The 14568-nt window shown below is 56.9% G+C and overlaps 1 protein-coding gene across 2 annotated transcripts in view; it reads right to left on the reverse strand.

Moving 5' to 3' along the window:
* Positions 1 to 49: 49 nt before the first annotated feature.
* The window catches only part of COL8A2 (collagen type VIII alpha 2 chain), a 33112-nt gene continuing 18593 nt past the window's right edge, over positions 50 to 14568 (reverse strand). For both annotated transcript variants that reach the window (XM_035562066.2, XM_035562067.2), the window contains exons 2-3: positions 11072 to 11251; positions 50 to 5530 (exon numbers count right to left, since the gene is read on the reverse strand). In XM_035562066.2, the coding sequence (XP_035417959.1) occupies positions 3609 to 5530; positions 11072 to 11234 (2085 nt within the window). In that variant the 5' untranslated portion in view covers positions 11235 to 11251 and the 3' untranslated portion in view covers positions 50 to 3608. The remainder of the gene's footprint in view (positions 5531 to 11071; positions 11252 to 14568) is intronic.

Genomic DNA, 14568 nt, shown 5'->3' on the forward strand with positions numbered 1-14568 from the left:
CCTCAGCCTCCTGAGCTGGAGAACAGAGCTGGTCAGGCTTCTGGGCAATTAGATGGCTTTATTTATGTTTCTACCAGGGTTTTGTAGCTGTTCTAAAGAATCCTTGTCGTTTAGCTGAAGTTGGACTTGGGAAAATGTACACAGAAAGCGTGCGTGTGAAACGTGATTTGCCTGGAGTCTGTTCTGCAGTGTTCCTGTTTCCTCTGCTAGGAGAGGACATAATCCTCACCACCGCTGTGAACGGATTTTACGTTTGTCAGAGGTGCCAGGGACAGCACCAGGTGAGGCCGTGCTCCTTGGGAGTCGGTGGCAAGTGCGTGGGGAGCGTAAGGAAGCTGTCGGCTCGTGCCTAGGCGAGCTCGTTCTCTTCCCTTCCAATAAGGGTCTGCCCCATAGGTGTTTTTATGTCCTGTGTGTGCAGCTTTTGGGGGGCCTTCTGTCCGGAGGAGTGGAGGGTAAGGTAAGCAGGACAAGGGCACAGCTGAGCCTACCTTTTATACAGTAAGTTTTATTGATGGTTTGTCAATACAATCAAGTACTGTAGTTTTAGTTCTGAAGACAAGGCCAGTTTCCGATCACAAAAAGAGTGCATTTTAAACCAACTTTTACTATGACAGACAGTGCATGTAATAAGTATTTACAAAACTAAAAACCTCTATATACTAGGTTAGAAATGAAGATACTAGAGGCAAATTTAAAAAAAATAGTAAGAATTTGTATATAAAAATGCATGTTGTAATGCAGTTTTCATAATTAAAAATAGACATACTTCATCCAACCCAACCTTTTTTTATTACTGCGATTGAAACCAAAATCCCATGCGCTCACACACACGACAGAAAATAATTCTTTCTGCTGGCGAATATCACGTACTCAATACTCCAGAAAAAAAAATCTTCCTGACGATATCTGGTTTAGTGAACAGCCTCCCTCGTCCCGTGCATCGTTTTTTCTAGCCTATGTGCATGTAATCTCTCTGCCTTTCAATTACTGTGTAAATGTAACAGGTTATATAGCTGCAAAAGGTTGATTATGGTTTATGCTCTGCACGTGAAGGGAAAGTGGAAATGCAAAACAATATCTACAGCACTGAACGAGTTACTGACTCGGTTTGGGTACAGCGAGTATTTTTGTCGCCGCTTTTTTTGCCAGCTAGAACGGGAAGATCGGAATAAAACAACACAGAACAAAACGAGATTGAACGTAGGTTAGAGCACAGTATAAATAAATCGCGTTGTTGAAGAAGAGGACTACGCTTCCACCCCGGAGAGCACCTGGGAGCACGTGGAAGCTGCGGACCCTACTGCAGGTAGTGTGCACGTCGCCGCCCCGCCGCCGCAGAGCTGCCTGGCAGAAGGAGCGAGACCCCAGCGGGTCTCCCGTGCTGCCAGCTCCAGTTCGTTGCTGTTCTCCACAGGACAGAAAATTCGATAAAGGAGACACAGGCTTCGTCCCAGAGCCCTCCTCCCAAGGCTGGGCTCGAAGAAATTGAGCTTCCACTTTTAATTTTAGGGATGCTTTTTTTGTATGGCTCCTGTTCCAGCTGGGATCAGGACCCAAGTGGCCCTGGCACCTCCCTGCTCTCAGGAATTAAAAACGTCCAGTGGGATCAGCAGCACTGGGGCTGCGTTTCAACTTGAGAGAACTTCCTCACGTCACAACTTGCAGCTTTCCGTGGAGTCAAATCATCCTGACGGAGGGATGCCAAACCCAGAAGGGCAGCAGCTCAAGTGCTGGTCTTTCAATTTTAGACTTCTGTGTTTCTTAATTTCAGGGATAGGGGTGTTTTTAAATGGAAGCCCTGGATGGCAAGAGGCAGAAACACAGGACAGGCTTACAGAAAAACAAAACAAAAAACAACCAAAGAAAAAAAATAGAAAAAGTTGTTTAAATATCTTGTACAGTCAATCTGGAGAACAATCCCAAGTCCCGTTCTTGGTACATCTCTTCTCTTTGGCCATGGAGTAGGCTTTAGGAAAATCTGAGGGTAATAGTTGCTCAGCTGGTGACCAAATCGTTGCCATTTTCTCAGGGATGTGCCCTGGTAGGGGGACACGCAGTATAACTCGTGGATTAACTTCAGCAGCGTGCTACTTGCCTGGGATGAGAAGAATTGCTTCACTCTAAGTGCAGGTGGCAATCACTATTCTACCATGAGAAAATCTGCAAAGCAGCAGAGTTCAATCACTCCCTTTTAGCAAAGGACAGAGCAGCCAAGTGGTCAGAATCCGCGCATTCCTTCCCCAAATCCTTGTAGCTCATATTTAGGTTGATGACGTTTCAAGCATTGGAGAGACAAAGTGGTAACAACAGACAAATGTGAATTTTTTTAACCTGTCACAGATTGGCACCCGCAACGGCGCGCTTTTACAGATACATATTGCACTAGACTTGTAAATAACATCGTTAAGTAGGTAATAGCACCGTTGTAAAACGACTGAATGGAAAGTTAGTTATCACTGGTTCTTAATAAAAAGGTCCCCAGAGAAGAGGGAAAATACCAATGTGAAAGCTTACACATCCTGAAGTAGTGAGGCAGTGAAAGCAGGTTGTCCGTAAGAGGCACTTGGAAGAAAGCAGAACTAAACCTTTCGTCACACCAGGCCAGCAGCACTGTAAGCCAGGCTTTTTGTGCCATCCCCGTGTTGTCAGAGAATGACACACTCATGAGGTCAAGTCTTTGGACTGCAGAGAAATGTATGGGACAGGACTAGCCCTCGGACTTGCCAGGAGATGAATTAACACAAGAGGGAGGATCGTTGTTCATCCATCACAGGGGTCCCAGCTTCCCTGATCAGCTCTGGACCAGGCTGGCTGTCGTCCTCCCAGATACCAGTGCCTGGATGGTTTTATTCCTAAAGATGATGAGGGAGGTAGGGAGGGGGAGGGCTAAAAAATAATATTTACTTACTATAAGAAGGTGCTTATGCAAAGTGTTCCACTTTCTCTGTTTATAAATCCAACCACACTGAATCTGGAGTAAGACAGGCCCCCTCAAAGCACAGTCTAAACAAATAGGCATCGGGGAGACCGAAACGTGGGCATTTGATGGTTTGCAAAGGAAATTTCTCAATCCATCAAGGATCTCCGGTGCTATATACACTTGTGTTAAGTGCCTAGGACCCCTGTGTTGACTAGCAAATACACCATCCATTACAACAGCTGTATTTATTTGACTAGTGCTCAGAACGGGAAACGAGGGCACTTAATTATGGGCCAGAAGGGTCTGGTCTTCCAGACTCCCCTCCCTGGATCGCAGAGCAATGTTCTGCACAGCCAGATCCTTGCCATCCCAAGCGAGTTCCTGTGTTTGATGTGCAGTCACTAGGGTAAAATTTATTCCAAATACACATTACTGAGGAAGTTGCTCCCTCCCTCCCTTCTCTATCCCCCTAAAAGAGAAAGAAAGAAAGAAAGAAAAGATGTCTCCTTTCTGATTACCCTCTTGACTCATGGATCAAACAGCGTGAAGCAAGGTCCCGCGACAACGGCTTGCGCGTTCTTCCCAGTGATTTTTCTTTTTGTATTAATTTTAATTTTTTTTTATCAAAAAAAAAAAAGACAGTTTATGGCTAAAGTGGGTGAAAAGGAAACGTGCCCTACAGCCGTTATGTGGGGCAAAGCAGGAACCCGGAGAAGGAGGAGTGGATGTATTCTGTGGAGTACAACCCGTTGGCCTGGTCCGAGGGCATTTGTACCCAGACTTGGTCATTCTCCTTGAGTTCAAGCACGGCACTGCCCGAGGCTTGGTCCAGGTAGCCTTTTTTGTACTCGTCGTAGGTATAGGTGGCAGGCACGTTGTTCTTATAAAGCGCCACCCAAACGTTAGTCCCTTTGACATGCACGTGGTAGGCAAAGTAATAAATGCCAGATACGGGGCAGGTGAATATCCCGGTGACCGGGTTGTAGCCATTGTGCCCGTTGTACAAAGTCCGGTCGAACTTGACCGGCATGCCAGACGCCGGGAATGGAGAGGTGAGGATGGCGGTGAAGGCCGGCGCGATGCGGGCGGAGAGCTCTCCTCGGCCGTACTGCGGCTTCCCCGGCTTGCCGTTCCCCAGCACGGCGCCCTCCACGCCTCCGTCAGGTAGGTGCAGCCCCGCGATGCCCGTCTCGTCAAACACGCCCGGCGCTCCCGGTGGCCCGGGCGGCCCCGGTGGGCCCGGCGGCCCATTCAGCCCCGGTGTTCCTGGCATTCCTGGTGGGCCAATGGGGCCGGCCATGCCGGGTTCACCCGTCTTCCCTTCGCCGGGAGCCCCAGGGAGCCCAGGCTCCCCTTTGAGCCCTGGCAATCCTTGGGGCCCCATGGGACCCGCGGGTCCCTGCAAGCCTGGGATGCCAGAGGGGCCCCGCAGCCCTGGCTGCCCAGGAATCCCACCATCCCCTTTTGGCCCAGGGCCACCCGTTAATCCCGGCACCCCCGGGAGGCCAATGAAGCCCGGTTCCCCTTTCGGGCCTGTTGGGCCGGGGGGACCCTGTGAGCCGGGCAGACCCCTTTCTCCTGGCACTCCTGGCTTCCCTGCGAAGCCGTTGGGGCCCTGGTCGCCACGCATCCCCGGCATTCCCGGGGGCCCGCTGGGCCCCACGTCGCCCTTGGAGCCGGGCAGCCCGTGCTTGCCTGGCAGGCCCATGGAGCCCGGTGGCCCCGGTGGCCCAATGATACCTGCAGGGCCTGGCTCACCTGGCTCGCCATCAACGCCGGGTTCCCCTTTATCACCGATGGCTCCCGGCACCCCGGGCTGGCCTCGATCTCCTTTGAGGCCGGGCAAGCCTGGCTTCCCATAGCCCGTGGGGCCCGGCAAACCGGGGAGGCCACGAATGCCTGGTTCTCCCTTCGGTCCCATGGGACCCTGTATGCCGGGCACCCCCGCTGCACCCGGGATGCCGATCCCATCGATGCCGGGGGGCCCCCTTGGTCCCACGGGGCCGGGCTCCCCACTGACCCCTGGCCCACCTGGGGGTCCCATGTCACCCTTCTCCCCTGGCGCACCCGGCAGGCCATCGAGGCCGGGTTTTCCAACGCCAACAGGCCCTGGGGGCCCTGCAGGGCCCGGAGGGCCCCCATTCCCCCGTGGTCCCGGTAGCCCTGGCTTCCCCACTCCGTTTTCACCCTTCATTCCTCGCTCTCCACGTGGACCAGGCTCCCCTTTTGGGCCAGGCTCGCCCCGAAACCCTGGCAGCCCCGGGCCGCCCTGGGGGCCTGGTTTCCCATTGACCGAGATGCCAGCTGGCCCTGGCAGCCCCGGGGGGCCGGGCAGTCCTCTAGGTCCTTGCTCTCCTCGTATGCCGGGTTCACCCTTGGCTCCAGGCATCCCCTTCATCCCCGCCTTTCCAGGCAGTCCTGGGATGCCGGGTTTCCCAATGCCCGAGAAGCCGGGGGGCCCAGCAGGTCCAGGCTGGCCATGCATGCCCGGCTTCCCCGTGCCTGGCTTTCCTGGGTAGCCAGGGGGGCCGGGGGGGCCGCGGGGTCCGGGCTTCCCTGGAGGTCCTGGCTCCCCTTTGAGGTCCATCGGCAGCAGCGGCGGCATGTCTGTGGAGAGAGGAGACCGCAGAGCTTTACTGGGGGCAACAGTGGGCTGAGGACGCGTGAAGCCGTGGGGTTCAGGTGCCTCCAGCCAGCAGCACCTTCATTTTGCAGTGACACCCACCCCAAGCAGCGTGTGGTGCTGGAGGCAGCCACTGTCAGTGCTGGGGCTGGAAACAATCCCCGCAGGTCGGCGGCTAACATTTATTTTGCAGCGAGTGCATGGCTGTGGAGAGCGGGAGCCTTCCCTCAACTGGGTCCTTGCAAGCCTGCCCTCCTCCAGAAGTGGTTTTATTTAAACGTGGTCACGGTGGCTTCCTGGGCCACCACATCAGCAGACTTGAGGCCAGACCTTGGCCAGAGCCCAAGGCACTAATTGAAGCCTTGCTCCATCTGTCCCCCCACAGAGGGTGTCAACAAGACTGGCAATTACTGTCGGCTCTGGCAGCGCTGTTTTGTGATGACCTGCTGTGGGATTTTTTTTTAGGAGCTGGATTCAAACCTCCTGCTGCCTCACTTCCCAGCAGCCTCGAAAGCAGCGTGGGACTGGGCCGCTGCTGCCTGGGCTCAGCTGGCAACAGAGGATGCCAGGACTGGAGATAATCCCTCCACCCCATCCCGTGAGGCCAGGGCCCCAGAGACCTACGCTTGATTGTCTCCTTTGGGATTAAAAAGAAACCTCTTGCGTGTACTCGAGAGACCAGAGAGGCGATTCGTGTAGCCGTTAAGACATGCCAGCGGCGTTCTCTGGCTCAGCTCCCGTGTCCAGCGAGGTAGAGAAAAACTTACAAAGAAAAAAGCGCTGAGGAGGGAGGAAAAGCCAATAGCTGCGAGGGAAACGCAACCTCGGTTGCATCCAAGTGAGTCAGCCCAGCTGGGAACAGGCCGTAACCACTTGACATTTAAAGAATTTATAGAGGTCTTTTGCAAACGGATATAAGAAAGAAACTAATGGGCTGAGAGACTACAAAGCCGAGGCGAGCCAGATTACATGCCCACCGCAGCTCAGCATTAAAAGCGCAGACGTGAGCATAAATCACGCTTTGAGGCTAGCCCAGGCAGGGTGTCGCTTCCCACGTGAGGCAGGGAATGGGTGAGAAACACTAACTGCGATGAGCTCTCTTTTGGGAAGCTTGAAACGAAGGAAAGGCTTGGCAGCCGTATGTACACGGGGCTACGGTGAGAAAGGTGAAGGGCACAGGAAGGGGCCTCAACACCTCGGGCAAATTTTAACCAAACCCAAGGAAGAATGGAGCTGAACTGGTCGCTGCGTGCCCCAGCCTGGCGCTGCTGGAGGAGGCAGAGGGGCTCCTGAGCCAGCCTGGGGAGCAAAGCACCCACAGCACCATCACCTGCCCACCCTCAGGTTTCCTTAATCAACGGGAGGAGGTTTGAGACACGTGTAAAGCACAACGGTGGCAGCAGCAGGCACGGCTCGCAGTGCGCCAGCGGCAGCTTCACCTTTCCCAGCTCAGCAATTAGCTCTGGCCATCTCCAGGCCTGGTGCCTGCTTGTTTTTCTTTCGGTAATGGAAACATTTTCGCAGCTTATCTACATATCAAAGCCTGGCCCACTCCTCCGCCCCTGTAACAGAGGTCACTTGGCAGCCTGGATTAAGGAAATACTTGTCTGTCATGACACTGCCACTGGATTTCTGCAAGCCTCCTGCTCCTCACCCCAGAAAACGGTGTGGGAAAGAAGGCAAGGGAGACGTGAAGCGTTGCACTGAAGCAGATTTCTGGGGTTTGAATTCTGGAAAATTTTTCCTCCGGAAAATTATTTCAATGTGTTTTCTCCTCCTCTCTCTCTCCCCCCCTCTTTTTTTTTTTTTTCTCTTCTTGCAATGGTTTGAAAAGAATTAGTTTTCTAGGTCATTTTGCATGGAATCAGAACAAGGCTCCGCAGCTGAGCCCACGAAGGAAGGGAAAAGTGTGCGCACACACTCACACAAGGCAGCGCAAGAAAAACGCCAGGCGCGAGCTGCCAACTTGCAGGCGGCCAAAAAAGCAGACGGGAAAACCAAACCGGGGACGTTAGCAGGGAGAAACTGGGACATTGCAGCCCTGGCGGTATCCTATTTCAAAAGACCATGTCTTACCACAGACGCATGTCTCAGAGCTCTGCTTTTCACGGCAGCAGCATGGGGTTATGTGTTCCCCTCGAAGCATGAACAAAGCTGCCCTGAATGCTAACGCAAAGAGCCAGCTGGGGCAGCAGGAAGGGGAAGGGGCAGGCACGGCCTCCGCGAGCGCTCGCCTTGGCACCAGGGAGCTTCTCGAGGAGCGTCCTGCAGCCCCCGGTGCTGCCTTCGTCCCCATGGGGACCTCGATACACCAGGAGGAGTAACCTGGCCATCGGGGGAATAATCCAGCACCCTACCAGTGCCCCGAGCTGAGGTGCTGCAGGCCTGGATGCCCCAGCTGCTCCTGCTGTGCCTGTCTGCTGGCAGTTCAGGCCTACTTCCCTCGTAAAACGGCTCATGGCATTTTTTCCTTTAAAGCTGTGCCCCTTGCAGCTTGGCTCACGGCAGCACCGGGGCCAGCTGGGTGCAGGGGAGCCCCGGGCACCCCACTGAGCACGGCCCACACATGGCAGCGAGCTGGGGGCTGCTGAGGCAGGGCCTTTGGGACAGCCTTCATGCTCAGAAGAACCATAAATGCTCTTCTGAACCCAGACAAAATAAACCCAACCATGCAAATATCTGCTTAAATGCTGTTAGCATCCCTGCTCTGTGGGGATGGACAGGCAAAGCAGCCTGCTGCTCTCTGTGGGGCCAGGGGCAGGAGGGTGAATGGGGCTGTCCATGGGGCTACGACTTCCCCAGTGGCCTTAAAACAGCTTAGAGAAAATCACTGGTCAGTCTGGGGAGGATGCAGGGGGAAACTGAGGCACAGGGAGGAAAGGGGCGATGTGGGCGAAGAGCCCTGTGATCCCATGGGCAGAGGAGGGGATGTGGCCACTGGTGCTGTTTGCTCAGGACCTGCATGGGCTCAGGCAGAGCTTGGAAAGAAACATTTCTACCTCTCTGCGGCTTTTGGAAAGGATGGATGTGTTTGGAAAGAAGGGATGTGCTTGGGAAGGAGGGATGTGTTTGGAAAGAAGCGATGAAGCCCAGGCACGGGGTGAGCATCCAGCCGTGCTGCCAGCTGTCCAGAGCTGCCTCCACACAGCCAGGAGCCCAGTTTGGGGTCGGAAAAATCAGTCTGGCACCCCAAGGAAAGCAGCCCTGTCCTTCTCACTAGATGGCACCAGCAGACCAGGCAGTGCCTGCAGCCCTGGGGCTGGCTCTGGCCCCCCAGGCAGGGGTCCCAGCCCCCCAGGCCAGCCTGGGGCAGCAGCAGGGGGCCGCAGGGGTCCCGGCGGCTCGGGGGGCAGCGGGGGCCCGGCACGGCCCTGTGCCGTCGCGGCGAGTCAGCTGAGAGCCCCGAGCAGGGCAGGGGGCCAGCAGGGATTTGCTTTGCCAAGGGGAGGTTAAGCAGAGCTGGGAGCTGGGTGGGATGCGGGAGGCACCGGCATCCCCGGCGGCTTCGTGTGGCCCCCTGCCCGTTTTTCCCCGTGGGGTTTTGGAGGGTGAGGGTCGCTAGGGTCCTGGTCCTCCATCCTACAGCGGGGCCACCAGCCTCAGCGGGAGCTCCCCGGGTGCTGTCTGCCCTTCTTCACCCCGTGAGGTTGCTCTGCCCTGCATCAGCCCAGCCTGCATCAGTGCTCGCTGCTCCGCTACAGCCAGCAGGCTCGGAGGCAGCAGGAGCCGCTCAGACGCATAGGAAGTAGGAGGAAAAAAAAAAAGAAAAAAAGAAGGAAAAGCAGCAGGGAGAAGATATTTGAATCCCGGCCCATCAGCAGCTGAAACGCTGCTCTTTGGTGAGGCTGCGCTGGAAGGTTTTTGTCTCTGGCTGGGATTCAGGGAGCAGCTTTACAACAGCTGGGAAGGGGGCAGGGAGCAGGGGGGGGGCTCCGAGCATGCCTCGGCTCCAGGTTTTGCTGTGTGTTTTCTGACATATGTGCTGAGCTGAACTCCTGATAAGCCATTCAGCCCAGCAGTAAATCAGCCACCGGCAGCCAAACCTTCTCCGGTTTCTCCTCCCAGAGCCAAGACTTCAGCTCCCAGGAGGGTCTGGGTCTCAGCGAGCCTTTGGGGGGGGTCCCCGTGACTCTTGCCCCCCCACAGCAGAGCCGCCGGGCACCCCAGGGACCTGCCCCATCCAATGGCACTGCCCATGCCCTGGTGCTGGCTGCAGGAGAGCAGTGGGAGCACCGTGTGGGTGCCAAGGAGAGGGCTCGGTGCCCCCCGTCCGCCCCCTCCTCGACGTGCTGATATCGCCCGGGTGTGACGACAGCCACGGGCACCTCGGGGAGGTGCTGGGGGCTCCCTTGGCAGAGGAGCCAAGAAGTGCCGGAGATACCTGGCCACACTCAACACCTTTAATTTTACAGAGGCGACGTGTAATTAGCACAAGCTAATAACCCCCAGGTTTGGGGCTGTGATGGGCCCTTCTGAGCTTTGGCACCAGGGCACAAAGGGAGCCCCAGGCAGGCCCTGGGGTGCTGCAGGGTGGGCAGGGTGTGCAAGCAGAGTGTGCAGGCAGGGCGTGCAGGCTGGGTGTGCAGGCAGGGTGTGCAGGCAGGGTGTGCAAACAGGGCGTGCAGGCAGGGTGTGTGTGCAGGCAGGGGGTGCAGGCAGGGTGTGCAAGCAAGGCGTGCAAGCAGGCAAGGCGTGCAGACAGGGCATGCAGGCAGGGTGTGAAGGCAAGGCGTGCAGACAGGGCGTGCAAGCAGGGCGTGCAGGCAGGATGTTCAAGCAGGGCGTGCAGGCAGGGCGGCTCGGGGCCGGCGGTTATGAAAGGCTGCAGCTCGGCTGGAAGCGCGGCAGAGGGGCTGGCGGCTCGGAGCAATGACCTCAGCGCCTCTGCCCCTCCGAGCGGCACATGTTGCCTGGTGGGGATTGATTTAACACGTGTGGAGGAGGAAATCACTCTCTCTCACCCTCGTCGTGCTGGGCTGGGTCTCCCAGCTTGGGCCTTGGCCCTCTTTCCTTTCCCAGCTGGTGCAAAACGCAGACAGGGAAAACAGAATAGGTGGAGGAGTGGAAAAAAAGCCTTGTGGGGACGGCTTGGGTCTAACAGCAACGAGAGGGACACAGCGAGTGTCAGGGCTCCCGTGCCCAGGCATGAAACCCAAAGCCACTGGAAAATTTGCAGAAAAGGAGGAAGAGGAGAGCAAAGGGCTGTGGTGCTGCTTCGTGCATGAGCCCCAAGACTATGCACCCCAAGGGATGCGAGCAGGGCAAGAACTGGAAAAACCACCCAGCCCCAGCAAGGGCTTTGCTCAGCCTCTCTATGCTGTCACCCCCTGGTCTTATTTCTTTTTCTGGGGGAAAGAGAGCAATCTGCAGGGCAGCACCCGCTGGGACGGTGCCGACCCTGGGGCTCGGGGGTGATGGGGAGCACCCAGCAACTGTGGGATGCTGTGGGATGTTGCAGTCCCCCGGTCTCACAGGAAGCCTCATCCCCCCCATCCTCCCAGCCCCCCGCCGAGCGCGTCCCTTACCGAGGTACTGCCCTTTGCCTTCCCGAAAGGGGGGTCCCAGGGGCCCCTTCACCATGGGCTGCATGTACTTCACTTGCGCGTAGCCCGCCGCTCCTCCTCCCGCCGCCGAGCGAAGGCCGACCACCACCACCAGCAGCAGCAGCACCGCGGCGTCCGGCAGCATCCTGGCCTGCGCCGCTCCTGCGGACGAAATGGCAGTGAGGGGGGACCCGAGCCCAATTTCCACCCCTCGTCCCACAAGGCTTAGTGGTGAGCATGCAGCCAGGGCCCTGGGAAGGGTCCTGGGGGAGTGGGGACACCCAAAATTCCCTTTCTCTGCGCCCCTGGAAGCGTTCCCCTTCCCGACATGCACCAGCTGGGGGATGCAGGATAAACACACGGATCCTGTGCCATAAGCAGAGCCCTGCCTGCCCAGGCAGCTCCTGGCAGCCCCAAACGGCGAGGGCAGAGCCCAAACCTTGCTGCGATCGGGGTCAGCTGCGGTGCTCCATGCACAGAACCAGGAGCTCGCTCAGAGGGCAAAGGACAGGACCCTCAGCTGGGAAAGCCCCGGGGATGGCTGCGGAGCTTGGGAGCAGCAGCCTTGGCCTTAAGAGCCTGTTTATTTAAAATAAACACCCTCTATAAATACACCTCTAGCAACATGTTCTGTGCCAGCCCCATGTGCGGAGCTGCAAACAGATTGATTTGCGGAGAACATCTATTTTCAGAAGCTTAAATAACACGTGATGCCAAAGAGCTTTGCTTTTTTTTTTTTTTTTTTCCCTCCTCCTTGCAATAATTGACCCGTGGTGGTTATTAATGAGAATTAAGCCCTTCGCCTCTCCCTGGTGGGGAGGCGGGGACAGAGCTGCGGCGCGATGGGATTTGGTCAGAATTTCTTGGATCGCTTTTGCTGAAACAGCAGCGAAAAAAAAAAGCTGCAGCGCAGAGGGGAAAAATAAATAAATAAGCTAAAATATAATTAAACCAAATTAAGTAAAGGGAGCCCTGGCGTGGGATTGCTCCCTGTGCTGCAAGCACTTGGCAGGTTGGTGGAGGCCTCGTGTGCTGCTGGGGCTGGGGGCATCAGCAGGACCCTGCCGGGGTCCTCGGCAGTGCTGAGCGCGCGCCTCACCGGCCTTATTGTTTGCGGGGTTTAGAAGAGGAACGCTTACTTTTATGAAGCATTATTTTACAGGGGTCTGTTTAAGGGGGAAAAAAAATCCCGTTTTTAAGGGACTGCAGCTGTAAAAATACGGTTTCTGCTAAATAAAAGAGGAGAACAAAATCCTGAATCAGCTATTTATTTGTTTTCCTTACCTGGAATGACCCCTGTGCCTCTGGCTCTGACTCCATCCCTTCCCCTCATTTCCTATCTCTCTTTTCTGCCACTTGGGCTTTGCTCAGACTTGTTCCTCCCCTCGATTTGGGAGCTTTCGCGGGATGCTCCCTGTTGCTCTGAGCAGCCCGCACGGTGGGAGCAGCGCCTTGGCACGGCTCAGCCCGAGTGCCGTCGGGTGCCACCGGGGCTGTGGCGACGGGGACAATCCCGACCGGGTGGCTGGGGCAGGAGGAGCTGCAGATGTTGGGACACCCCATAGCCATCAGCAGCACCTGGAGCCAAAGGGAGAAGGGGGACGGGGACGGTGGCCACGGCGATCTGTCTGCTTTGGCTCCGGCTGCGGTCTTGCTGCGCGCTGGGTGCTAAATCAAGGCAACCTGCTCCGTGGCTGAGATAAGCGGCCATGGATCACCTCCAAACAGGGCTTAGCTCGCCCGTGCTCTCCTTTAATGCGGCCGGGTGGCTTCACCTGTCCTCCCGAGGGAGCTGCAGGGCTGCAGTCCTGGCCTGGGACCCTGCAGGTGGCTTAAGGCAGGCACTGGCCGCTGGAGTCCCTGCGATTGGTGGCACCCCCGGGCAGTGACTTAATAAACTGGCAATGTCTGGAGTTTTGTCTGATGGATCAAGTGTGCACAGCATGCCTAAGAAGAGGCTCTTTCATTCCTGAGATCTCCTGCGTTAAGTAATTCATCACTCTTAACAGCCCTGTGATGTGTCCATCCTTGAAGACACCGCCGCGAGCTGGCTGGCTCGCCGAGGGGCCAAAAATCCCGCAGGGCCAGCGGTTCGGGAGCAAATCGTCTGTGGCCAGCAGGGACAGCACAGGGGGCTTGTTTTTCCCACCTGGAGAAGGGGAGATGTGCTGGGGGCTCCGCGGGTCCGTGGCACAGCCCCTCCTGCCCCCGAGCACCACGGGATGAAGCCACCATCCCCTGCCCGTCCCCGCGCCGTACAGTAGTTGGAGCACAACCTCCCCGGCCAGGAAAAACAAGCCCAGCAGGAGCAGATGGGGCCGGAGAGTTTATAAAGGGGGTGCGTTCAGGGGGCTCAGCCGAGCCATGCTGTCCCTCCCAAGGGGCTGGCAGTGGGGAGCGGGCTCCAGAGCAGCGGGTGCGCGTCCGGCCCGGCGCGGAGACCCCTGGCACAGCTTCAGAGCGCGCCGCCGCCGCGCTAGCTGTGCAAGTGTCTGCTCCCCTGGCACCGCGCAAGCAGACGTGTTAAAAACCCCTGGCACGCAATGAAAGCACCGGAGGGGAAAAAAAAAAAAAAAAAAAGAAAAAAAAATCTCACACTTAGAGCACGAGAAACAAGACAAGAAATGTCACCTTGTTCTCACAGCAGCGCCAGGGCTGGGGGAGCGCAGCCCCCGCCGCGCCAGGAACAGGCTGCGCCTTGTGCTCGCCGAGCAGAGGGCAGGGGCGTGCGGCACGGGGGCCGGATCCGGCAGCGGTGGTGCAATCCCGGCACCTTCTCTGCTTTCACTTCCCGGCCCCGTGTCCGAGCCCCCGGCACGGCCCCGCTCGCAGACTGCTGCAGCCATGCACTCCCCTGCGCTCACAGCCGCGGGCTTGTTCGCGCGGCTGCAGCTGATTTATGGCCCCTGCTCTTTCGGTATTAACGATGGGGCTGGCAGGCGGGCGTAGCACCCGCTCGCTTCGACGCTAATTATTTTTTAAGTCAATATATGTGATCCATGGGGGATCCGCGATTGTGGTTGGAGGTCAGTAAAGCGCAGAACTTGTTTAAACCCAGCAGTAAAAACACCGTCAGTGCTGGGCCCGGCTTCAGCCCCAGCCCAAAGCCGCGGCCATGCCAGCCCCGGCCCTGTTCCCGAGCCCCCACTTAGGTTTGTCACCGCCCTGTCCCTGTCACCATCCCATGCACTCCCCATGCACTGGGAGCACTTGGGACAGGGCATGGGCACCCCACTGCAAAATGCAGTGCACGGGGGGACGTCACGAAGAGAAAGCACCGAGAGAGCAGCCGGCGCGCGTGGGTGGGCTGGAGGCGGCGCAGGCTTGGACGCTGCCGTGTCCCATCGAGCCGCTCCATCCTCTGGTCATTTACAATAAAAAATAAAGCAGGGAGGTTTTCCAAGTTCAACACGGGGCTGGACCGACTCCAGCGGGAGGTAGGTGATTTGGTTTGCGCTACACATGCTTTAAAAATAATA

The sequence above is a fragment of the Cygnus atratus genome, chromosome 23 (assembly GCF_013377495.2).
Source record: "Cygnus atratus isolate AKBS03 ecotype Queensland, Australia chromosome 23, CAtr_DNAZoo_HiC_assembly, whole genome shotgun sequence".
Lineage (NCBI taxonomy): Eukaryota > Metazoa > Chordata > Aves > Anseriformes > Anatidae > Cygnus > Cygnus atratus.